The 26,224-nt window shown below is 44.1% G+C and overlaps 1 protein-coding gene across 1 annotated transcript; it reads left to right on the top strand.

Annotated features, from left to right (window-relative positions):
- The first annotated feature begins 313 nt into the window (after positions 1 to 313).
- On the top strand, positions 314 to 25,717 carry LOC307217669 (BPI fold-containing family B member 3-like). Its single transcript, XM_079979329.1, has 16 exons — positions 314 to 379; positions 1,468 to 1,592; positions 3,195 to 3,723; positions 3,848 to 3,952; positions 5,462 to 5,602; positions 5,699 to 5,762; positions 6,516 to 6,576; positions 7,983 to 8,077; positions 15,680 to 15,856; positions 19,349 to 19,402; positions 19,506 to 19,673; positions 20,344 to 20,411; positions 22,324 to 22,366; positions 23,251 to 23,314; positions 23,419 to 23,495; positions 25,401 to 25,717. Exons 2-16 carry the CDS (start codon positions 1,481 to 1,483, stop codon positions 25,437 to 25,439), a joined length of 1,797 nt encoding a protein of 598 aa, XP_079835455.1. The 5' UTR covers positions 314 to 379; positions 1,468 to 1,480; the 3' UTR covers positions 25,440 to 25,717.
- The last annotated feature ends 507 nt before the right edge of the window (positions 25,718 to 26,224 follow it).

The following is a 26,224-nucleotide window of genomic DNA, read 5'->3' as shown; positions in this document are numbered from 1 at the left end:
TGCTTCACCAACGCCTAGCATGGAACACACAATCTTGGCTTTTCCCTAGGTAGGCAGGAATGATTGACTTGGCCCCTCAGGAAGTGGCACCCCAGATTAACGTTGAACCAAATACACCTCCTTAGATGTTCAATACACATTGCTCAACGATTTGCACAGCTTTTCAGATTTCTAAGGAAATGTTTGCATTGGACATAAATCGCAAACCACTTGCTATTTTACACCCGAGCAAATATCATGAGTTGTCCACAAACAATCCAGTTTTCCTCATTCCTGACACAGATATTAGATATATAAGGACCACAAGCCGTGGGTCTGAAGCATCTTCCTCAGACAGCAACAGGTGAGGAGCATCTTGGGACGCCTCAAGCTGAGCAAGGTAAGAGATGAGACGCCAAGGTTCGCTTCTCCCAAAGTAACCACCGAGTTTGATTTCACAGCTTGGAAAGGATCTTGCAGGCGTTGGTGCTCTCAGGCCATGATCAGTTCAGTTCCGTTCACATTTGGATGTGAATCTAACCCATTCACACATCTCAAAATGATATGGGAACTGAAACAGAGCTGTCTTTGAGATGGCCACTTTTGTGACACAGTGCAAAAATTAGGGAACAGGGCGCAGAAGGATACCTATATTAGTGAAGAAAAACGTACAAAATGCATTAAGGTAAGGGAAATTGCTTGCAAAAATGTGTCTCTTGGGCAAAATGGCATACCAAAATGTGCATGGAGGAATGCACAATAGAATGCGAAAGAGTTATGAAAACTTCAAAAAATGGCAAAATGATGTAGGAATGTGCCAGCTTAAGACTGAAAAAGAAGAAGAGAAAAACCGAGAGACCCCTAAACTGACAGATTTGTCAATCCTTACTCTTACATGGAATATGTCTCATTTAACTCAATGGGACTCGCTTCTGGGAGACATTTATGCAAAGTGGTCTGTCAAATTCATTTCATGAAGGTTGGGCTTAATAAGTTGAATTGTTAACCAAACAGAGTTTGGCTTTTGTGGGGAAAGCTTTTCCGGTGGGGAAAACACCAGATCCAATAGTCCTGCTCCAGTCGAGAGGCTGTAACTGAGCAGCAGAATACCTGTGGCTGCTTTGCATGCAGGATTCAACCCTTGGGGTCTCCAGCCATCAGGACTGTGGGGTGAGGATGGAGATGTGCTGTGTGTCAGAATTAGGCATCCCCAGTTAAGATGGCCCAAAGGTCCGGCTCAGCATAAGGCAGGTTTGCACACAACAACAACAGCTAGAAGCTATGATGAATTTGTGTGGGGACAGCCCCCAAGTCAGGGTTTTAAATTCAAATATTCTCAATTATAGAAATAGCTGGTTTCAGGGCTTAGAAAAATATTACAAGATATAATCAGCTGCACTTAGCTAGTCAATGCATAAAATGGTTTTCTTAAAAATGCACGGACAAATCTTCCTTCCTTCCTTCTGACAACCAGTAATATTTTCTCAGGTACCAGGTCAAGATGCTAAAGGCTTGGACTGTTCTCCTCCTTTGCGGCCTCCTGCCCTCCACCCAGGCTCTCGCTGATGATGTCCTTTCGATGGCCCGGCTGCATAAGGATGTCCTGGAGAATGGTGAGCTCTGGAACTTTCTGATTTTTCTAAAATATGAAAATTCAGAGAAATGGCCAAGGGAACCACCCGACTCTTGAATGAGCATTTGCAGAGAAGCAGGAACTGGCAGCCTCCTCTTCTAAACAGGAGTGGGTACAGTGGTCTTGGCGCTTGTGTGCCCAGGTGTGTCTCTGCTATGGGCTTCATCCCCTGATGGGCCAGCACAGCCACTGAGACCCTCAGATCTGCACAGGTGTTTCATAGGATTGCAGAGCTGGAAGGTACACCAAGGGCCATCTAGCCCAACCCCCCTGCCATGCAGAAATAAAAAGTGAACAGGATAACGCTTGCACAGCGGATGTGATGTGCGCCTCCCCAGGCTGCCATTCAGGTTTATACAACCTCCATTTCTAAAATTAGGAGGACCGTCTCAAGCCAATTGCATTGTCCCATCCCATCAGTTTATTTATTCAGCAATTAAAATATTTATATACCACTACGCGGGTGGCGCTGTGGCTTAAACCACAGAGCCTAGGACTTGCTGATCTGAAGGTCGGCGGTTCGAATCCCCGCGACGGGGTGAGCTCCTGTTGCTCGGTCTCTGCTCCTGCCAACCTAGCAGTTTGAAAGCACGTCAAAGTGCAAGTAGATAAATAGTTACAGCTCTGGCGGGAAGGTAAACGGCGTTTCCATGCGCTGCTCTGGTATGCCAGAAGCAGCTTAGTCATGCTGGCCATGTGACTGTATGCCGGCTCCCTGGGCCAATAAAGCGAGATGAGCGCCGCAACCCCAGAGTTAGCCACGACAGGACCTAATGGTCAGGGGCCCCTTTACTTTTACCTTTATTCAGTAAAAAAAATCAGGGTGGTTTACAACACCAGTGCATAAAACCATACAAATATTAGAATCAGAAATCGGCTACCTATTGTCAGTTCCTGATACAGTGGTACGTCGGGCTAAGTACTTAATTCGTTCCAGAGGTCTGTTCTTAACCTGAAGCACCTCTTTAGCTAATGGGGCCTCCTGCTGCTGCCATACCGCCGTGGCGCGATTTCTGTTCTCATCCTGAAGCAAAGTTCTTAACCCAAGGTACTATTTCTGGGTTAGCGGAGTCTGTAACCTGAAGCGTCTGTAACCCGAGGTACCAGTGTATGTGAATGGTAATTGCGATATGAAAGGAGATTCTGAGTCAACATCTGGAAGAATTTTCTAATGGTAAAAGCTGTTAGACAATGGAACAGGCTCCCTTGGGAGGTGGTGGACTGTTTCGTTGGAGGTTTTAAGCAGAGGCTGGGTAGCCATGGGTCAGGGATTTGTTCGCTACGACTCCTGCATCGCAGGGGGCTGAAGTAGAAGTCCGCTTGAGGGTCACTTGCAACTCTATGAAATGTCCTTGCCTGGACTCATACAGTCGAAGGATCCAGGCAGTTTATTGCTTGGGACGTGGAAAGAGGCAGGCTTAATAAACCAGGTTCAGTCCACCCAACCTCTGGTGGAAAAGGATGCTAATGAGATAGTTGTTTGTTTTGTGTCCTTGTATAGAGTTGATGAGGACAGTGTCAATGCTGACTTGTATTTCCTTGTCTTCTGTCCCCTGTGCTCAATGCTGTCTCTTCCTTCCAGGCATCTCAGATACGCTGGCCAAAGGCAACCTGCTCCAGGGTCTCTTGGGGCAAGTGCTTGGTGGTGGAGACCTTCTAGGAGGGATCCTTGGAGGCCAAGGAGGAGGTCCTCTCGGCTTGGTAGGAGGCTTGGCTGGAGGTGCCCTTGGAGGCCAAGGAGGAGGTCCTCTTGGCTTGGTTGGAGGCTTGGCTGGAGATGCCCTTGGAGGCCAAGGAGGAGGTCCTCTTGGCTTGGTTGGAGGCTTGGCTGGAGATGCCCTTGGAGGCCAAGGAGGAGGTCCTCTTGGCTTGGTAGGAGGCTTGGCTGGTGGTGCCCTTGGAGGCCAAGGAGGAGGTCCTCTTGGCTTGGTAGGAGGCTTGGCTGGAGGTGCCCATGGAGGCCAAGGAGGAGGTCCTCTCGGCTTGGTCGGAGGCTTGGCTGGAGGAGTTCTTGGAGGCCAAGGCGGAGGACCTCTTGGGATTGTCGGCGGTGCCCTGGGAGGCAAAGGAGGTCTCCTCGGTGGTGTCCTTGGACGTGAAGGTCTCCTTGGGTGAGTTATCTCTTTTACTGAGAAAAACACAGGGGGTAGAACTCAAAGCTTCCCTATGGCAAGATGTAGACGTTGCTTTGTGGATTTAGCTTCTGCTCCTGACTGTCTCTCCTTCACCCTCCAGCTTGAAGTTGGTGGACGTCGTCCTTCCTAAGGTCTCACTGAAATTCTTGAAAGGCGTTGGGGTCGGACTGAACATCTACACCAAAGTTGCTCTCAAGGGAGATACGTGAGTTGACCTCCATGGGACGTAGCAAGCGGGGAGAGCAATAGCTCAGTGGCTGAGCACCTGCTTTTTAGGCAGAAGAATCCAAGTTCATTCTCTAGCAGCATCTCCAGGTTGGGCTGAGAAACCCTGGAGAGCCACTGCCAGTCAGTGTAGGCAAAGCTGAGTAGATGGACCAATGGCCATGACTCTGCATAAGGCAGCCTTCCATGTTCCTGTTGAGAAGTCCCAAGAATTTTCACCTCTTATTCATCGTCCAAAAGCGTACGAGGATTTTAATTTCATCAGGAATTACCCAGGTGTTCTCCTATCCTAGCCAGTTCAAGATAGAGTCTTTGATGGTGATGATGATTGTAAAAAAACCTTAAACAGCATTGAAGTATCCTGAAGATTTATTTGGGACACAGTCTCCTTCAAATACATGGTTGGGTTGCTTGGGTTGGGTTGCATCTTAGTGTATTTTTGGTCTTTGTTGGAAGCTGCCCAGAGTGGCTGGGGAAACTCAGCCAGATGGGCGGGGTACAAATTATAAATTGTTGTTGTTGTTGTTGTTATTGCTTGGGTCGGGGGATAGGCTTCCATGTACGATCCTTCACTCAAAGCAGCTCCCTCATTCACTTCTATGGAACAAGCCAATGTAGCTGCTCGTTCACGGATTGGGTTCCCATCACTGAATGTGGATCACCATATCTATGAGCGATTCCATGAGCACATCTATGCACACACATATCTCTGGATCCAATTTCCATTCTACTTAAGTGCCCATGTGCACAGGACATAGACTCATAGACGTGTGACATCAGGAGGGACACACAGGATCATCTAGTTCTGCCTCCTGCAGTGCAGGAATCACAAGAGGTTGCTTCTTGATTTCCACAGGGGGAGAAAGAGGGTAGCCAACCTTTTCCACGTGAAAAGTAAAATCTGCAGAGAGTAGCATCTGTACAGAACTCACAGATAGTGTGCAAAAGGGATCTGCAACACAATATTGTAGTTCTAGCCAGCCAGCCCCCATGCTCTATCCAGGATACTCCACCCCCCTTCCCTCAGTTCCCCAACCCTCCCTTCCAGCTGTCAGTCATCATTCTATGGCCACTGAGCACAGTCATTCCTTCTCATTGAGCTGTTGGGGGGGGGGTCTCACCCAGCTTCAATTTATATTTCTGTCTCTAAACCATTTGTGAACTTGGGTTCACCAAGCATTCATAGCTGGTGCCATTTCGGATACTTAAAGACCTATACTTGGGAGAACTGAGACGGCAGTTACACAGTGTAATGGGAGATAACTTCCATTATCCGTCTTTGTCAAAATAATAGATTTCAAAACTTGCTGGGGAAAACAAAACCACACCCAGGATAGGAGTCATACGACCTGCAGGGCATTTTTGATATTTGTGCCCCAAGCAAAGCCTGACAAAGAAGCCATTGCGATCTGAGTACCTGCAGAGTACATTTTGAAACTGGACCTGGTTCGGTGATCGATCTCATCTCCACCTCTTCTCTGTCTTCCAGGCTTTTGGGTGGGCTGCTGAATCTTCTGGTGGAAGTGAACATCACCGCAAACGCACGTCTGGTCCAGGACAAGTCAGGCACTCCCATCCTAGTTGTGGAAAACTGCAAGACCAACCTGGGTAACATTCAGATCCTGTCTGGGTGAGTGACCAGAGGTCCTGAGGAACACAGCCCCTGTGGCTACTAGCCACTGAAACAGCTTAAAGACTCATGGTCCCCAATTATTTTCTTCCTTAGGTTCCTTCCACTCAACTTGGACAGGGTCTTGACTAATCTCCTGAGCAATGTCCTCCCTGGAGTGGTGAGTCTTCCGAGAATTTGCCAGCTCCAAATGGTTGTCTATCACTTTCTTTGCATCATAGTTTTGCTGAATTTAGGAGAGGCATTGCTATTCAGAGTAGACTGCAGTGGATGAGATGGAGCAACAAACATAGTTAAGGCGGCTGTAAATACTGATACAAGGCAAAAGGATACCCTAGGAATTTTATTTGTTTATTTATTATTGCAATTATGCCCCACCTTCTTCTGCAAGAAGCCCAAGCTGGCACACAGGGTTCTCCTCTTCTTCGTTGAATCCCAACAATCCTGTGAGGTAGGCTAGGCTGAGAGGCAGTGACTGGGCCAAGGTTGTACCCAGTGAGCTTCATGGTTGAGCAGGAATTCGAACCCTGGTCTCTCAGGTCCTAGTCCAACACTCTAACCACTACACCACACTGGCTGAGTGGAGAATGCCAATATGGGGAACCTTTGGCTCTCCAGCTGTTCCTGAACGACAACTCCCAAAGGTTCCCTACCTCTGAGTTAGAGTTTTACCCTTCTGGCAATCAGGATGACCAATGGCTGCTGCAAGTAAAAGATGACTCTTCACCCCTTGTTGTCCTTGTTGTCTGCCATTGCATCTCTGGGATGCCACCAGAATAAGCAGATGAGAATTTCTTTCTTGCAAACGGCCGGCATGCTGCACAGGGAGATTTATTTTTCAGATAACACAACAAAGGATGTGGGGACCATTCAGTTCTGTGGCTTCACTCCTGCTCCTTTCCCTTTGTTGCAGCTGTGTCCAGTTGTAGATCTTGTGTTGAATATTGTGAACACCCTGCTTGGCACGGTCAACAGTAAGTTTTCCATGACCTCCACCTTCCCCATCTCCTTTGGATCATCAACTAGCGTATATAATGTTGCACAACTTGCTGTCTCCCCACTTTGAAGTGTCAGAGCGCCCCACCACCACTGCTGCTTCCCCCAGGAACAAACGGCAGTTGGGGTTTTCTGCAATTTGGGTTTGCTCTGATTCAGCGCTATAAAGCAGGTTTTCGCAGGGCAAGTGCTGGGGCAAAAAAACCAAAACCAAAACAAATGCTTGGGTGCAGAGCTTTAAAGTGAGGACCTGTGCTTAGAAATGAGGCACAAAACAAGACAGGATGATGATCCCTTAATGTACAGGGTTGTTTGTACAGGCCTTTGGTCAGGGCGCAGCCTGACTCCCTCCTTTGGCAATCTTTACAAAACTTTAGTTTATGGTTGCCATCAATTTTGATTTTAATTAATTTTTATAATGTTTTTATAATGTTGCCTATTTTAGTGTTGTTAGCCGCCCTGAGCCCGGCTTCGGCTGGGGAGGGCGGGATATAAATACAATTTATTATTATTATTATTATTATTATTATTATTATTATTATTATTATTATTGCATTGTTGGCTGAGACATTGCTTGCAAAAGGGTTTGAGCCGTCTAAAAGCACAAGTGAAATGCTTAGCTATGTGTTGTGTAAAGTCCCACCTCGTTTTGTTGTTGTTGTTTAGTCGTTTAGTCGTGTCTGGCTCTTCATGACCCCATGGACCAGAGCATGCCAGGCACTCCTGTCTTCCACTGCCTCCCGCAGTTTGGTCAAACTCATGCTGGTAGCTTTGAGAACACTATCCCACCATCTCGTCCTCTGTCGTCCCCTTCTCCTTGGGCCCTCCATCTTTCCCAACATCAGGGTCTTTCCCAGGGAGTCTTCTCTTCTCATGAGGTGGCCAGAGTATTGGAGCCTCAGCTTCAGGATCTGTCCTTCCAGTGAGCACTCAGGGCTGATTTCCTTCAGAATGGAGAGGATTGATCTTCTTGCAGTGCATGGGACTCTCAAGAGTCTCCTCCAGCACCAGAATTCAAAAGCATCCATTCTTCAGCGATCAGCCTTCTTTATGGTCCAGCTCTCATTTCCATACATCACTACTGGGAAAACCAGAGCTTTAACTATACTTGTTGGCAAGTTGATGTCTCTGCTTTTTAAGATGCTGTCTAGGTTTGTCATTGCTTTTCTACAAAGTCTAGTACCTTGCTTCATTTAAAGATTTTCAGAGACTTTGAAACTAAAGATTTCATTTTGTACTTGTTATGGTTTGAAGGAATTCTACAAAGATTGTCCATTGCATATGTACATGGTCATCGTGTTGCCTAGACATTGCCGACGTTCTCTTTGCAACACAGGGGTTTGTTTGGTTACTTGCTCCTTACTCTTTTATATTTCCTCCACAGGCGTCTGCCCATTCGGTACGCTGGGAAAACTACATTACACCCTAGCTGGCCTGCCGTGGTTCAGTGATGAACAACAAATCGTGCTGAATCTGAATGTAAGGCACCTTGATTGATTGATTGATTGATTGCATTTATATCCCACCTCTTCCTCCAAGCCGCTCAAGGTGGCCTACATGCTTCTCCTCCCCCCCCCATTTGAGTCTCAGAACAACAACCCTGTGAGGTAGGCTAGGCTGAGAGAGAAGCAGAGAATAACAACAGCTAGTTATCAACCCATCTAGCAGCTGAGCCCCAGGGAAAATCCTGATGTGAAAGCCTTCACATTAAGCCATTCCCCATTTCGGTGTCAATTAAACAATTCCAGGCATAGGCAAACTCGGCCCTCCAGATGTTTTGGGACTACAACTCCCATCATCCCTGACCACTAGTCCTCTTAGCTAGGGCTGATGGGAGTTGTAGTCCCAAAACATCTGGAGGGCCGAGCATCTTTCATTACATACCGATATGATGCTTTGCAGGGTTAAAGAAAGAGAAAAATTGTGTAAAAAAGTATAAAGATAGAGGTAATCTACGTTTAGATTAGATTAGAATGATGATATGGTTTTATTTGTAGATGTGTGTTTTGTTTTTTGTGTTTTTGTGTTCTTTTTTCTGTTCTGTTTTGTTTTGTTTTTTTTTTGCTTCACCGTTCTTTTTATTAATTGATTCCATGAAAGAAAATGAAGACTAACACACATGTAAGAAAGAAAAGATACACAAAAAAGAAAAAAGAAGGAATACACAAAAAAGAGAAGATAAAAGATACACAAAATTGTAACTTTCACATCAACAATATTACATAGCCATCCCTTTCAAGACTTCCTTCAGCTTGTCCATAAATCATTCGAAGCGATAATTAAGATTACGCGTTTCTTTGCTTATATTGTCATTGTACCTATCCCAGTCTCCTATTTGCTTTACACAATAACTCATAGTCTTTCACAGTGCGTCTCTGAATCCCTTTAGCGTTGTTTGTCCCTCACTAATACATTCCAGATAATCTGCGTACTTTCCCCAATCCTTGATGAACACTTGGTCTCTTATATACCTAACTTTTCCTGTTAATTTATCCAACTCTGCGTAGTCCAACAGCTTAGATCTCCACTCCTCCACCGTTGGTATTTCCTGCTGTTTCCACTTCTGGGCTAGTACTACCCTTGCTGCTGTAACTGCATAATATACTAGTCTACGATCTTCCTTTTTTATCTCTTGCCCTAATATCCCTAATAGGAAAATTTCTGATTTCTTTATGAACGTATATTTTAAGATCTTCTTTAGTTCAATGTATATTTTCTCCCAAAACTGTTTCACCCTTCCACACTCCCACCACATATGGTAGAAGGAGCCCTCTTTATCTTTACATTTCCAGCACTTGTTGTCCACCTTATACATTTTTGATAGTTTCATAGGTGTTAGATACCACCTATAGAACATCTTCATGACATTTTCCTTTATCGTTATACACGCCGTAAAATTTAACCCATCCTTCCAAAGTTTTTCCCAGTCCTCAAATTGTATACTATGACCTATATCCCTTGCCCAGCAGATCATCACTGATTTGACTTCCTCATCACCTAGGTTCCAGTCTAGCAACATCCTATACATTTTAGATATGATTTTCACTTCATTATTTATTATCTCCGTCTGGAATTTAGAATCTTTATCTGCATAGCCTCTTTCTTTAATATCTTTACTAAACATCTGATTCACCTGAAAATGATGTAGCCAGTCATAAACATGCTCTTTTACTTGCTCATACGGTTTTAGCTTCCATTTCCCATCAACCTTAATTAGTAGCTGGCTATATGTTGCCCAGTTGCTTCTCATATTAATAGCCTTTATACTCATTACTTCAAGAGGTGATAGCCAATGTGGTGTTTTCAGCTCTAACAAATTTTTATATTTTTCCCATATTTCAATTAGCGGCCCTCTAAAAATATGATTTTCAAATCCCTTATGTACTTTCCTTTTGTTCTTCCATAGATAGGCATGCCAGCCGAACCTATTATCGAAGCCCTCCAAATCGAGTAGCTCTGTGTTCACCAACTTTACCCAATCTTTTATCCAGCAGAGGCATGAAGCCTCATAATATAGTTTCAAGTCTGGCAGGGCAAAGCCCCCCCTTTCCTTTATATCTGTCAGTAATTTAAACTGAATTCTAGGTTTTTTGCCCTGCCATATGTATCTTGAAAGTATTCTTTGCCACTCTTTAAAGATTCGGCTCCCCTTGATTATAGGAATGGTCTGGAATAGAAACATTAGCCTTGATAGGACATTCATCTTAATTGTATTAATCCTTCCCCAAAATGACAGTTTCAGCCCTCCCCATTTTTCCAGATCTTTCCTTATTTCCCTCCACATCGGCTCGTAGTTGTTTTTAAATAAGTCTATATTTTTAGGTGTTAACCAAATACCGAGATATTTGACTTTTTTGACCACCTCTATCTGTGATTGCGGGGGACGCAGGTGGCGCTGTGGGTTAAAGCCTCAGCGCCTAGGACTTGCCGATCGAAAGGTCGGCGGTTCGAATCCCTGCGGCGGGGTGCGCTCCCGCTGCTCGGTCCCAGCGCCTGCCAACCTAGCAGTTCGAAAGCACCTCCGGGTGCAAGTAGATAAATAGGGACCGCTTACCAGCGGGAAGGTAAACGGCGTTTCCGTGTGCGGCTCTGGCTCGCCAGAGCAGCGATGTCACGCTGGCCACGTGACCCGGAAGTGTCTCCGGACAGCGCTGGCCCCTGGCCTCTTAAGTGAGATGGGCGCACAACCCCAGAGTCTGTCAAGACTGGCCCGTACGGGCAGGGGTACCTTTACCTTTACCTTTATCTGTGATTGCTGTTGAATTGTTTCTATTGTCTTTGGGTCCACATTTTTACCTATCATTTTCGTTTTTGTCTTATTTAATTTAAAGCCTGCTAGTTCTCCAAATTGTTCTATTTCCTTTAATATTTCTTCTATTGCAGTTGTTGGTTCTTCTGTCATTATTACCACGTCGTCAGCAAAGGCTTTAGTCTTATACACGTTCTGTCCTAATGACACTCCTTTTATTTTTCCATTTTGTCTTATTGAGTTCAAGAGGACTTCTAATACTATTATAAATAGTAGCGGGGAGAGTGGACAACCCTGTTTTGTTCCTTTCTGTATCTTTATCTCTTCTGTCACCGTACTATTTATAATCAGTTTGGCCTTCTGCTCTGTGTATATTGCTTTTACCCCATTAAAGAAATCGTTACCCACATCCATATGTTCCAGGTTTTTCAACATAAAGTCCCATATCACATTATCGAATGCCTTCTCAGCATCCACGAACATCATTATAACTTGTTTGTCAATCATAACAGATAGGTATTCTAGCATATTAATTATGTTTCTTGTGTTGTCTCTCATCTGCCGACCTGGCAGAAATCCCGCCTGGTCCTTATGAATAATTTCTGATAACAAATTCTTCAACCTTCTTGCAAGAATTCCTGCAAATATTTTATAATCTGTATTTAATAGTGAAATTGGTCTATAATTTTTAACTTGAGTTAAATCTGCATCCTGTTTGGGGATAAACGTAATATATGCCTATTTCCAAGTCTCTGGGATTTCTCCTTTTTTAAAAATGTTATTCATAGTCTCTTTCAGAGGTCTCACTAAAACAGATTTCATCTCTTTGTAATAACCAGCAGTGAATCCATCAGGACCTGGTGCTTTACCCCTCTTTAAATCTTTAATTACTTCCTCTATCTCCTCATTTCCAATTGGTATATTCAATCGTTGCTTTTCCTCTGTTGAGATTTTCTGCACCCTTTTATCCTTCAGAAATCTCTCTATCCTCCTTAGACCAACTCTCTCTTTATCCTTATACAGACTTCTATAGTAGTTGAGGAACTCACTCCTAATTCCTTTGGGGTCAGTTCTTTCTCTCCCCCCCCCTACTATTATTTTATTTATTGTACCCTGTTCCTTCCTTTTTTTAATTTGCCAGGCAAGCCATTTGCCTGATTTGTTCGAAAATTCAAAAAATTTTTGTCTTAATTTTTTGATGTTCCACTCCACCTCTCTGTTTATTATTGTAGCAAACTGAGCTTGTAAAATTTTTATTCTTTCTTTTGCTTTTTGGCAGTTAGGTTTTTGAGATAATTTTTGTTCGTTTACCATTATCTGTTTTAGAATTTCCTCTTTATTTTTCTCTCTGTTCCTATTTTTACTTGTGTTCTGTTGGATAAAGTATCCTCTTATTACTGCCTTGCTTGCGTCCCATATTACATTAACCTTTGTTCCTTTACCACAATTGTCCGCAAAGTAATCTGTCAATTTTTTCCGAGCATTTTCTGCAATTTTCTGGTCGTCTAGAAGATAGTCTTTCAGTCTCCATCTGAAAGTTCTTGTCTCTAGGCTTTCCAATTCCAACTCTATCGGACTATGGTCCGAGATTACTTTCGGTCTTATTTCTATTAATTTAGCTCTTGGGCATAATTCACTTGAGACCCATATCTGATCTATGCGTGACATCGATTGGTTGGGCTCAGAATGAAAGGTGAATTGTTTATCTAGTGGATGTCTGATGCGCCAAATGTCCGTCAAGTTACAGTTTTCTACCATTGAGAAGAAGGATTTTGGTAATTTTCCTTCTTTGTTTACTCCTTCCCTAAGTCTATCCACTTCTAGCGAAACGACCCCATTCATATCACCCATTAGAATTATTTTTTGGTCTACGTATTCCAATAGCTTCTCTTCTAGTTTTTTGAAGAATTCGGTTTTGCTACCATTTGGGGCATATACCCCTACTACCACCAACTTTTCTCCTTGCCAATTAATACTAACCCCTATCATCCTCCCCTCTTCGTCTTTAAATATTGTTTTGGCTTCCATCTTATTTTTAATGTACAATACCACCCCTCTTTTCTTTTCCTTATCTGAGGATTCAAATTCATTTCCCAATCTTTTGTTAATTAACACTTTTCTATGCCTTCTAGCTACATGCGTTTCCTGAAGACAGATAATGTCCAGATTTTTCTTTTTCAGATATTGCTCAATTTTATTTCTCCTTTTTTTTTCGTTCATCCCATTAATATTCCAGTTCCAGATTTTTAATCCCATAGTGCTTAACTTTCACTTAGATTTTCTTTACGTTCTCCTTTCCTTTATAAATTCCCTGGGTCCTCTTCTTCTTCCTCTGCCTCTTCGCCTGATCTGCTTCCTCCCCCCTCCTCCTCCTCCCCTACTCCTGGTTCTCCTGGTGGTCCTCCCTCTGCACCCCCAGTTCCATTCGCCTCCGCTCTCAATTCCTTGTATTTCCTCAGAAATTTCCCGGTTTCTTCCTGGTTTGATAACCTGTGTCTCTTGCCTCTATACGTAAATGATAACCCTTCCGGGAATTCCCATCTAAATTCGATCTTATTTTTCTTCAGAGCCTGCGCCAAAGATTTATAGGAGTCTCTTCGTTTAAGTAATCTGATTGGGATATCTTTAAAGATAATTATATAGTTCCCATCTATGTTCAACCTCTCTTCTCTATTCCTTTGAAGAATCCTATTTCTCATTTCTTTATCCTTAAATGTAATCAGACAGTCGCCTGTAAGTTTCCTTACTCTTGTTGTGTTAACGCGCATTCTAAATGCATTCTGTATATTATTGGCCATTTCCTCAGCTGGTAAACCCAGCCATTCCGCTAGCTCCATTGTCAATCTCTCTTTAATGTTTTCATTTTGTATCTCTGGCACAGCTCTAAACCTCAGATTCACCTCCCTCTGCCTCAGTTCATTCATTGCTATAATATCCTTCATCTCTTCCTGTGTCTTATTTAAATCCATCACTTCTGCTTTAATCCTTTCCTTATCCCTTTTGATATCCTTTAATTCCAACCTTGTCCTCTTTAATCCTTCCTCTGTGAGCTGCGTTCTCCTAAATATTTCTTTTATTTGGCCCTTAAGTTCGTTAACAGTTTCATCCATTTTTTTATCCATTTTCCCAATCCTATTATCCACCTGCTCTAGTTTATGTTCTAAATTGGTTTGGCTCTGTTTGATCTCCGCAAACATCTTCAAAATTTCTGACTTAAAGTCTACCTCTTGTTTAGAGCCCCTCCTATCCCCCGGAGTCCCACCATTCGTTCCTTTCTTCCCTGTATGTGACATCTTATACACTTATGTCTCCCCCGATCCCGGATGATATCTTTCCCACCGTGGTTGTTTCTAATACTTTCCTTTATATCTCCCGCTTTGTCCGTTTTCCTTATATCCACTTTCCTTTGTTAATATTACTAGTCAGAGTTACCAATCCCTTATGTATATATGTTTTCAAAAAGTCAATATAAAAAGTCAATATAAGGTTCTTGCTACGAAATCCTCTTTCTTCAACGCGGGGTGCTCCAATACCGGGGGTTCTTCCCACCTCCGATCAGGCTAATCCATGTTGCTGGCTAGGCATACGGGGGAGCTTAATAAAAGGGAGATAAAACGAAGTAATAGATAGAAGAAGGAGAGGAAAAAGGAAGAGAGCAGGAGGAGCAGAGGCCGGTCAAAGATCACACAGACTCCATCTTGTCGCTAGAGGTCCCCAAATCTCTATAAACTAGCGTTGATTCTAGAGGTGTGCCGGCGTCTTGTTTCCCCAAAATTTTAGCCTTTCCTATAAATTAAAAATCCCCAGATTTCAGGTCCCAGTCTCAAACCAAGGGAGAAAAGGTAGAGATCATATGCATATATGTCCCAATATAGATGTATATAGCTGTCCTCTTTTTACTTTTCACAATCCCCACGCACAGAGATTCCTAATGGTGGCGGAGCTTTCTCTTCCGGGTTTGCTATCTCTTGTGTTCTAACGCTGGGATAGAGAAACGCCCCTTCTCCTCTTCGCACCCTCCGGTTCACCAAGAACGCCGAGTCCCGATACTTTGTCTCTGCCCCCTTCCTCCTCCCTCCTTTCTTTCAGCGTAACGTTCCTACTTTTAGACTTATTTTTTTGGGGGGAAGATACTTGAGGGGAAACAACGTAACCGCTAAGGCGACTCACTCTCACTTTCTCCCGCACTGGTGTCGCGCTGCATCTGGGTGGATTTCGGCTGTCAGCTAAACTCCGTTTACATCTCTTTGTTGCTCCGAGACTTCCTTGTTCTTTTGTTCTTTAGCCACAAAGTTCCAAGTATTTTACGTTCGGAGTCCTTTAATCTGAGAGCGTACCGCTCTCCCTGCAAGCGCAGGGCTTCGCTATCTGAAGGCAAGTAATGGCTTCCCTCGACCCGCTAGACCTCTCCGCCACACTCTTCACCTCTTCCGAGGCTACCTGGCGGCCGGTTTGGTCGTTCTCTGGCCGTGCCGGGAACCAGACCCTCTGAACACCCTTCAGAAGAGTTTTGGGGGGTCTCCGCGCCCTGGAGTTGCCCCTATCCTTCAAAATAGCTTGGGTTCTCCCTCCCGGTGAGAACCCTGCTTGCGCTGGGATCACGGTGCACCAGAAGTCTCCCTGTTTTGTTTTCTTCTTTGTACTGTTTTATTTTGGATTCAATGTTTGTAATTTTTGTTGTAATTTTGCATTGAAATTTTTTTTAAAAAAAACACACAAAAACATCTGGAGGGCCAAGTTTGCCTATGCCTGAATTATACTTAACAGATGTCCAGTTCTGTGGACCCAAAATGTCTCTGATCTTCTGATTTTTTCTTTTATGTTTCTTCCAGGTCTTAGTGCTTGATAATGAAGGCAACTCCATCAAGCGTCCCCCAAGCAAGCTGCCATCTCTTCCTCCAGCTGGGGACCACACTTCCCAGTTGCTTCTCTCTGGTGACCTCATTTCCTCCTTGCTGCAGCTGGTAATGAAGAACGGGCAACTCAACGTAGACATCACTGACCAAGCGGTGAGTTGCCTGCCCCAGAAATGATAGTCCTTGAAGAGTCTGCAAAGGATAATAATAATAATAATAATAATAATAATAATAATAATTTAATATTTATAAATAATATAAATAATTTATAAATAATATAAATAATTTATAAATAATATAAATAATTTATAAATAATATAAATAATTTTGTTGGGCGTCTTCCAACAAAATACTAAAATACCGTAATACATCAAACATTAAGAGCTTCCCTGAACATGGCTGCCTTCAGATGTCTTGTAAAAGTCTGGTAGTTGTTCTTCTCTTTGACATCTGGTGGGAGGGCGTTTCACAGGGCAGTGCCACTACCGAGAAGGCCCTGTTATGTACTGAGTTGCTCTGGGCTCCTTGGGAGGAGTGGAGGGATATAAATTTAACAAATAAACACACAATTTAACAAATAAGTAAATATGCTGTAGTTAGGGAGAACATTCCTGTTATGTACTGAGTTGAATAGGATCCAAAAGGTAGCAGTCTGATTGGTCCTAGAACAATAGGACCCAGAATGCAGCAGTCTGATTGGTCCACAGGAGCCACCCAATCCAGCTCCAGGTGGAAGTGAATCCACAACCTGATTGGCCTACAGGAGCATCCCGGAATTAGCCAATCACTTGGGGGCCATTGTGTAAAGAATGTATATAAAGCAGACATTCTGGGGGAACTTCCATTCCTCCTCACCACTATGAGCTGAATAAAGAGCATGAAATCCACTCTCAACTCCGAGTATATTTCAGCCCTCTGCCTGGTTCCCTGTAACTTGGCTTCTCACAGTGAGGGAACCGCCAGAAGGCCCTCGGCGCTGGACCTCAGTGTCCAGGCAGAACGATGGGAGTGGAGACGCTCCTTCAGGTATACAGTGGTGCCTCGCAAGACGAAATTAATCCGTTCTGTGAGGCTCTTCGTATAGCGGTTTTTTCGTCTTGTGAAGCAAGCCCATTGACAGCTTAGCGGATTAGCGCTATTAGCGGTTTAGCGGCTTTTAGCGGATCAGCATTTAAGCGGCTTATCAGCGGATCAGCTGATAAGCGGCTTAGCGGCTTAGGAAAAGGGGGGGGGAGGGAAAAAAAAACCTGCAGGAACTCGCAAGACGTTTTCGTCTTGCGAAGCAAGCCCATAGGGAAATTTGTTTTGCGAAGCACCTCCAAAACGGAAAACCCTTTCGTCTAGCGGGTTTTCCATCTTGCGAGGCGTTCATCTTGCGGGGCACCACTGTACTGGGCTGAGGCCATTTATGGACTGAGGATATGGCCCAGGCAGATGGAAAGGAAGAGCCTGGAAGCTAAATGGCCAAACACTCAAACAGCATGGGGTGGGGGAGACGGGGTTTCTTGACCCCCTTCTCCTCCAGAGCTTTCCCCACTAAAATAATATGTACATGATTTCTGCTGGATGGGGCCAGAAGCCCATTTGGGCCAGCATCCTGTTCTCACAGGGGCTGAGCAGTTGTCTGTGAGAAGCCAGCGATCAGGATTTGAACACAAGAGTAACTCTCCCCTCCTGTCATTTCCAGGAAGAGGCATTCAGAAGCATCGCTGCCTCCCATTGTGGAGGCAGAGGTGAGCCATTCATAATAATAATAATAATAATAATAATAATAATAATAATAATAATTTATTATTTATACCCCACCCATCTGGCTGAGTTTCCCCAGCCACTCTGGGCGGCTCCCAATCAAATGTTAAAAACAATACAGCATTAAATATTAAAAACTTCCCTAAACAGGGCTGCCTTCAGGTGTCTTTTAAAAATAGGATAGAATAATAATAATTCAGCTGCATTGGATTCCCATGAGTTTTAGTGCTAAGGGGGTGGGGAAAGAAAAACCTTTTCTCTATCCACTTTTCCGTTCCGTCCATCATGGCATAAGCTTCGATCCTATCTCCTCTTACTTGTCTTTGAACTAAAAAATCCCCAAATGCTGCAACCTTTGGGGTTGCCCTTTTCTGAACCTTTTCCAACTCTACAATATCCTTCTTTTTTTAAAAAAAAAACAAAACTTCTTTTATTCAAAATTTTTAAAAAACATATTATCCAGAAACGTATCATCCTTATTCCCTCCCCTCCCTCCCCCCACAGAACCCCCCACCCCCCGACTTCCCTCAGTTCCAGTCTTAGATTTCTCTAAAAATGCTGTTTTCTGCATGTTACACAGTTGTAGAGATCCTCAAACTATTTAGCTGATTATTATCAATAAAAAGCTTGTGAATGTTTATTCAAAGCCAGCCAAGGAGTCCAATTCGCTTTGTTGCATCTTCAGATACTTTGTAAAGGGTTCCCATTCATCTTTAATGATGAATGTCCCGTAGCTTATATGTCCGTTTTGCCAGTTCTGCAGAGTCCGTCAATTTTTCTTGCCATGATTCTTTAGTTGGGGTTTCTTCAGTCTTCCATCCTTGTGCTAATAGTACAATATCCTTTTTGAGGTGGGGTGACCGGAATTGTAGACCGTATTCTACATGTGGTCAAGCCCAGAGCTTTTTTCAGCCAGAACTCACCTGAACTCAGTGGTGGCACATCTCAGATGGGCACCATTGCCATTGATTTGTATAATGGACCAGCTGTGGAGCCTCAGTCCCACCTAAGCCACTATGCGTAAGGCATATTATATGAGTAATATATAATCAATAAAGCATTTGCCATCCATAAAACAGTACTAAATAAATAGCAATTAAAAATAAGCTAATCCGCTATTATGTTCGTAGGCGCACAAACATTGTTGTTGTTTAGTCATTTAGTCGTGTCTGCCTCTTTGTGACCCCCTGGACCACAGCATGCCAGGCCCTCCTGTCTTCCACTGCCTCCCGCAGTTTGGTCAAACTCATGCTGGCAGCTTCGAGAACACTGTCCCACCATCTCGTCCTCCGTCATCCCCTTCTCCTTGTGCCCTCCATCTTTCCCAACATCAGGGGCTTTTCCAGGGAGTCTTCTTTTCTCATGAGGTGGCCAAAGTCTTGGAGCCTCAGCTTCAGGATCTGTCCTTCCAGTGAGCACTCAGGGCTGATTTCCTTCAGAATGGAGAGGTTTGATCTTCTTGCAGTCCATGGGACTCTCAAGAGTCTCCTCCAGCACCAGAATTCAAAAGCATCCATTCTTTGGCGATCAGCCTTCTTTATGGTCCAGCTCTCACTTCCATAGATCACTACTGGGAAAATAATAGCTTTAACTAGACGGACCTTTGTTGGCAAGGTGATGTCTCTGCTTTTTAAGATGCTGTCTAGGTTTGTCATTGCTTTTCTCCCAAGAAGCAGGCATCTTTTAATTTCGTGACACAAACATATATACCCATGAATTCTCAGCCTCAGTTTTGCACCTATAAATTGGGAACAACCCCTCTCCCCGTCTTTCTTTGTTTTGAGAGGATGAACACGAAGGAAATCACCACGTCAGGCTGAATGGGAAAAGATTAGGGTGGCACTTAGAAGACATTCCCCTTTTAAAATTCTTTGCATCCATCTTGCTTTCCCCCAGCTCCGTGGAGCCGTCCCACTGACAACGTCTGCACTTCAATCTGTGCTACCTCAGGTAAGGATGCCCTATTGGGCATATCGCTTTTGGTGTGTGTATGTGAAGTGATTTGCCCCTGCGCCCTGAGTGCGAATCATTCTCCCTGTCCCATTTTTTACAGCTGTCCCGGCTGCTGCCAACAAGCCTGCCCCTGGTGGTCAAGATCCGGATCAGCGACCTTCCGGGAGTGTCTTTGCAAAACGGGAAGCTCACGGTGACCCTCGCTGCTGCCGTTGATGTTTTCGCCCTCGCAGACTCCGGCCCTGAGCTTCTCTTTGGGTTGAATGCTGTAAGTAATGGGCTGGGGTGAATGGCGCATGGCTTGAAACTCCAACGCCTGGCCTGCCCTGGGTATCTAGCCGATGCAGTTGAAAATTCGTAAGAACATCAGAACAGCTTTGCCGGATCAGGCCGGTGACCCATCTAGTCCAGCATCCCGTTCTCACAGTGGCTGACCAGATGCCTTTGGGAAATTCGCAAGCAGGATTCGAACGCAAGACTCCTCTCCCTTCCTGTGGTTTCCAGCAACTGATATTCAGAAGCATTGTGGAGGCAAAGGTGGTAGTCATTGCTAGCACTCTTGGCTCAATATTTCTTTTCAAAGAACCTTTGCTTAGGTGTCAGTAATCCCATCCCACCCCCAATTGTCTCTGTGTTGGGTTTATTTTTTTTTTAAATGATACTTAGGTGTCCTTGAAAGGCACCCAGATTCCTCTTTCTAGGTGTGGCAGTTCCTTTTAGCCAAAAGGAAGGAGGGCACGCAACAGAGAGCATTCCCTGACCTCAGTGAGGCATAGAAGTCGGGAACAGAACAGAGCAGAATCGTAGAATCATAGAAGGGACCTGACTCTAGTCACCTAGTTCAACCCCCTTCAATGCAGGAATTTCAACCCAAAGCTGGTTTTGCAAAAGCGAAAGGAAAGGGGCCAGTCTCTTACCCAGTCATCTTGCATTTACAGCAAATCGACTTGAGTGGATCTGTCCGCATTTCAGGAGCAAAATTGGCCGTCTCCTTATCTCTTGACAAGTAAGTGGATCTTGATGCTCTAGATCAGGGGTCAGCAAACTTTTTCAGCAGGGGGCTGGTCCACTGTCCCTCAGACCTTGTGGGGGGCTGGACTGTATATCTCTATCTATCTATCTATCTATCTATCTATCTATCTATCTATCTATCTATCATCTATCTATCATCTGTCTATCTATCTATCTATCTATCTATCTATCTATCTATCTATCTATCTATCTATCATCTATCTCTATCTCTATCTATCTATCTATCTATCTATCTATCTATCATCTATCTAATCTATCTATCTATCTATCTATCTATCTATCTATCTACCATCTATCATCTATCTATCTATCATCTATCTATCTATCTATCTATCTATCTATCTATCTATCTATCATCTATCTATCTATCATCTATCATCTATCATCTATCTCATCTATATCTATCTATCATCTATCTATCTATCTATCTATCTATCTATCTATCTATCATCTATCATCTATCTATCTATCTATCTATCTATCTATCTATCTATCTATCTATCATCTATCTCTATCTATCTATCTATCTATCTATCTATCTATCTATCTATCATCTATCTATCTATCTATCTATCTATCTATCTATCTACCTATCTATCTATCATCTATCTATCATCTATCTCTATCTATCTATCTATCATCTATCTATCTATCTATCTATCTATCTATCTATCATCTATCTATCTATCTATCATCTATCTATCTATCTATCTATCTATCTATCTATCTATCTATATCTATCTATCATCTATATCTATCTATCTATCTATCTATCTATCATCTATCTATCATCTATCTATCTATCTATCTATCTATCATCTATCTATCTATCTATCTATCTATCTATCTATCTATCTATCATCTATCTATCTATCTATCTATCTATCATCTATCTATCTATCATCTATCTATCTATCTATCTATCTATCTATCTATCTATCTATCATCTATCTATCATCTATCATCTATCTATCTATCTATCTATCATCTATCTATCTATCTATCTATCTATCTATCTATCTATCATCTATCTATCTATCATCTATCATCTTATCATCTATCTATCTATACGAATTCCTATGCCCCACAAATAACCCAGAGATGCATTTTAAATTAAAGCACACATTCTACTCATGTTAAAAAACGCTGATTCCTGGACCATCCACCGGCCGGATTTAGGTGTTTGGGCCGGATCCAGCCCCCGGGCCTTAGTTTGCCTACCCATGCTCTAGATCCCTAGGTTATGGTGCAGAATAACAAACGACATTTGGACAGGACTGGAGTTAAGGTGATGTCGGTGGTTCTTCCACACAGGGACACTGAGCCGAGGGTGGGGTGGGGGGCGCCAAAATAGTAGTAGTAGTAGTAGTAGTAGCAGCAAAACCTATGTTTATATGGGTACCTAATGAGAAGATCCATTAAAAAGCAACTGTACCAAAAGGAATTGTGAAAATAAGAAATGTTTAGGGGGCTCATCAAATTTTGTCCTTGCTTGGGGCCACATTACCAAAATCCGTCCCTAATTTGGAGAAAGTCTCCCTTTAGACCAATGGTTCCCAAAGTGGGTGATGCTGCCCCCTGGAGGGCAGTGGGATTACCTAGGGGTTGCTAAGAGGTAAGGGGGGGCGCAGGGGGGGGGGAACCAGAGGTGTAGTCCATGATTCTCAATTCTGCACTGTGTTTATAGTCCCCTTTCTTCCTGATCTTTTCTCGGCCGTGCTCTGGAAGCTCTGCAGACCAGCCTCCCCCAACACGATGTCCTCTACATGTCTTGGACTACAGTTCCCATCAGTCCCAAACAGTTGTAGTCCAAGATGACTAGGGGACTTCTCTGTGCCAGATGTGCAACCTAGCACCCAATGCTTTCCTTTCCTTTCCCTTCACAGCGTCAGCCTCAACGTCTCGTCTTCACAGATCGGCTCCTTTGATGTAAGACTCCCTTCCACCAAATACTGCAGTGGACCCCTTGGAGAAGATTTTGAGGGAGCAGGGCAGGGTGGAGTGGGGAGAAGAAGTCCTGTCCCATGAGCAGAACTCCCAAGGTCTCTGCATCTCACCTGGAACTTGAAAGAGAAAGAGATGGCTGAACTCGTCCAGGATTGGGGGTTTCTGCTGGAGCAGAGGTGGAGACAACATCTGGGGCAGCCACACAAACCCTTGGGTGCTTGAGCTACAAAGGGTGAAGTCCCATCATAGAATTGTGAAGTTGGAAGGTTCCTCCAGGGTCCTCCAGTCCAACCCCCTACAATGCAGGAATCTCAGCCAGAGAATCCCTGGCAGATGGATGGCCACCCAACCTCTGCTTAGGAACCTCCAATGAAGGGGAGCTCATCACCTCCTGAAGAAGTCATACAGTCATACCTCAGGTTACAGACACTTTGGGTTGTGTGATTTCAGGTTGTGCACTGCGCCGAACCCGAAAGTACCGGAACTGGTTACTTCCGGGTTTCGGCGCTTTCGCATGTGCAGAAGCACTAAATCACTCTTTGCGCATGTGCAGAAGCGCCAAATCGCAACCCTCATATGGGCAGATGTGGCGCTGCGGGTTGTGAACGTGCTTCCCACACAGATCACATTTGCAACCCGAGCGCCCACTGTACTGTCAGAAAGTTCTTCCTAATGTTTAGCTGGGAAATATTTGAAGTAAGCAACCCAGCAGGTCACATCTCCATAGCTGTCGGCTTTTCCCTTTTCTTGCGAGGAATCCTATTCGGAATAAGGGAATTTCCCTTAAAAAAAGGGAAACGTTGACAGCTATGCACATCTCTTTCTCTCACCAACTGATGATGCAGAAGTTTCTCTTTCTTTTGCAGGTTGCCGTACTCAAAACCTGGATCACAAACCTTCTCAGAATTGGATACCTGCCTGTGATCAACGGTAAAAGAGCCATATTTGTACCAATAGGTGTTCCATTTCAGCATTGCCTTTGGGATACAACAACCATTCTGCATGTCTAGCGTTGTTTCTTGGTTTTCTTCCAGGTGCCCTGGAGATAGGAATCCCACTCCCTAACCTCTTCAACCTGAACTTCGCCGCTGGGGATGTCAACATAGTTGATGTAAGATCTCAGCTGCTCATTTCTTGAAAACCGGGCTTTAACGTGGGCTGAGCACCACCTTGAACAAATCTGTAACATGTTCCACAATGCGCCTGGGAACCCGCAACTTAGTGGGTTTTATTCAATGCTAAAGGACCCCTGACCATTAGGTCCAGTCGTGGCCGACTCTGGGGTTGCGGTGCTCATCTCGCTTTACTGGCCGAGGGAGCCGGCGTACAGCTTTCGTGTCATGTGGCCAGCATGACTAAGACGCTTCTGGCGAACCAGAGCAGCGCACGGAAACGCCGTTTACCTTCCCGCCAGAGCGGTACCTATTTATCTACTTGCACTTTGATGTGCTTTGGAACTGCTAGGTTGGCAGGAGCAGGGACTGAGCAATGGGAGCTCACCCTGTTGCGGAGATTCGAACCACTGACCTTCGGATTGGCAAGTCCTAGGCTCTGTGGTTTAACCCACAGCGCCACCCGCGTCCTGCAGTGCTACTTCTGACTCAAAGTAAACTCCATTGAGGCCAATGGATGTGACGTTCCTTAATTTCAATGGGGTTTACTCTAAATAGGGCTCAGTTTAAAACGGTCCAGTGATTGACACATGACCTGCATGACAGGGGAGGAAGAGGGGCAGAGGAAAGCATGCTTTCTACTGCTCGAGAATGGAGAGCAGGTGGCTTACGATGTAAGGAGCTTTGTATGTCTTTATTTGATGAGGTTGACTGATGTGATAGTAGGAGGAGAAATGTAACAGGAGGCAAAGAAAATCAAAGGGATTTCAGATTCAGGAGCAAAGCATGCTTTTAATTCAGTCAGGACTGATCTATCCCTTCCAGTGTTTCTGTTTCTATTTTCTCCAGTCTTAAATCCAGTTCTCCATGTTGGGATACTGCCAGGGAGACAAAGGCCATCATGCCTCCACGCCGGTCTCCTGTAGAACAGTATCGGTCAATTAGCGACACGAGCCTCAGAAATAACTGTCCACATTCCAGGACTCATGCACGCCCTTTTCGCAGAGTTCGCACAATGAAAGATTCACCCAGGAGAGCAGCATATTTACAGCTTTATTCAGTGTTGGTCAGAACAAAGGAAAAAACATGACTGCCTGCCTGCATGTCAAGGCGACAGAGAGAGAACAAAAGCTATATACAAAACAGAAACTTCTTGTGAGCAGGAAATACGCAGGCTGTGACTCACAACAGCCTGTCCCCTTTTTAAGGTGGAATGGAAATATCCTAACATCCTCCCCCTTTCCGTGTAACCTGTAGTACCTGTGGTTCAACCCAATTGCAACCTCTGTACATAAACCTTAAGTTGTTCTCTGTTAACAACCTTAGACAACAGATCAGCAGGAATTTCATTTCCTGCCATGTAGGACACCTGAATGAGTCCTTTCTGAATACACTCTCTTGCACGATGTAGCTTAATCTGCAAGTACTTGGTTCTTTGCTTGCAACTCTCTGAGTTCAGCAAAGCCAAACAGGATCTATTGTCTTGATACACTTGTATAGGACATTTCAGAGAAACTCTGATGTCCAGAGCCATTGAGCCTCCCTGACAGTATCCCAACACTCCATAGTTCCACAGCAGGTTTTCTTAAAACTGATAACTTAATTAATGAATTGTATGCCTTTCACTGCTGCTTTCTCTTAATACTGCCATTTGTAATGGAGTTCTGACTAATACACACATATTAGTATGCTATGTTCAAGAACATATGCCTTTTTCGCACACTTTCCTCCAATATATGCAGTTTCTGTTATTTTGCTGGAGAACTGCACCACGAAACTGGGGTATGTGCAAATTTAGCAGGATAGCCATGTGTTGGGCTCACATAGTGATTGGAGATGTTCCAGTTTCTCATTGAAATGCAGCCAAGTTTCTTCCGTAACTGTGATGCTTTTCTTCTTGGCAGAATGCATTGCTGGCGAGCGTGACTCCTAAACTCCTCTAGAGTAAACGTATCCGCACAGCTGCAGAAATGAGCTCCGAGGCAGAAGTCTCCTCCTCGCTCTTTGCTGTTCCCGGTGACATCTTGGCCCAGGAATCTGACTGCAGAAGAGTCTTCTCTCATCCTCCTTCATCGTCTCAATGAGCTGCAGAGCTGCCTTTAGAATGACCTCAGCAATGTTTCCTCTAGTTCTGCCTTGGCAAGAACTCTGGGCTGCTTGTGTACTGTCTGGGGTGCTTCTTGACTGCCTCGCTCAGTAAAAATATGTCACTTTCTCAGCATTTATAGCATGTCTGTGTTTTTCTTCCACTTTCAATACAATTTGAACACCTTCCAAAGAGTGCCTCTGGATAACTTTTGCACCTCTCCTCCCTGCTACAGTTTTAGCCAAACCATCCCTCCTCACCCGTAGCCCGCTAAAATATTAGTAAAGGGAGACACGGGACCACTGCTACTTCTCCATATTAATTTTATTCCGTAAAACTTATATACCACTTGATTACAGAAAAACAACAACACCCTAACAACACTCAAAGTGGTTTACAAAGCAGAGCTGCTTCAAAGAGCACTTTTGCAAAGGGCTTCGACCCCCACTCATCAGCAGAAGAGCAAGGATTGAATCCTGCTGGGCGCAGTGGGCATAGCTAATTCAGGATCAAACCCTGTCCTCCTGCCCATCAGCTGGCATCACCAGTGATGTGGTGTGGTGTAATGGTTAGAGTATTGGACTGTTAGGACCTGGGAAACCATCACAGTACACAGCCATTATGGGTGGTAGCCATTGATGG

Source organism: Podarcis cretensis (assembly GCF_951804945.1).
Source record: "Podarcis cretensis genome assembly, chromosome: 6".
NCBI classification, from domain to species: Eukaryota; Metazoa; Chordata; class Lepidosauria; order Squamata; family Lacertidae; genus Podarcis; species Podarcis cretensis.
This window is presented reverse-complemented; position numbering and strand designations above follow the sequence as displayed.

Coding starts and splice junctions, on each gene's coding strand:
- LOC307217669 (XM_079979329.1), top strand. CDS start 1,481: ATGCTAAAGGCTTGGACTGTTCTCCTCCTTTGCGGCCTCCTGCCCTCC. Junction 3,953..5,461: donor GTTGCTCTCAAGGGAGATAC/GTGAGTTGACCT, acceptor TCTGTCTTCCAG/GCTTTTGGGTGGGCTGCTGA. Junction 5,763..6,515: donor GCAATGTCCTCCCTGGAGTG/GTGAGTCTTCCG, acceptor CCTTTGTTGCAG/CTGTGTCCAGTTGTAGATCT.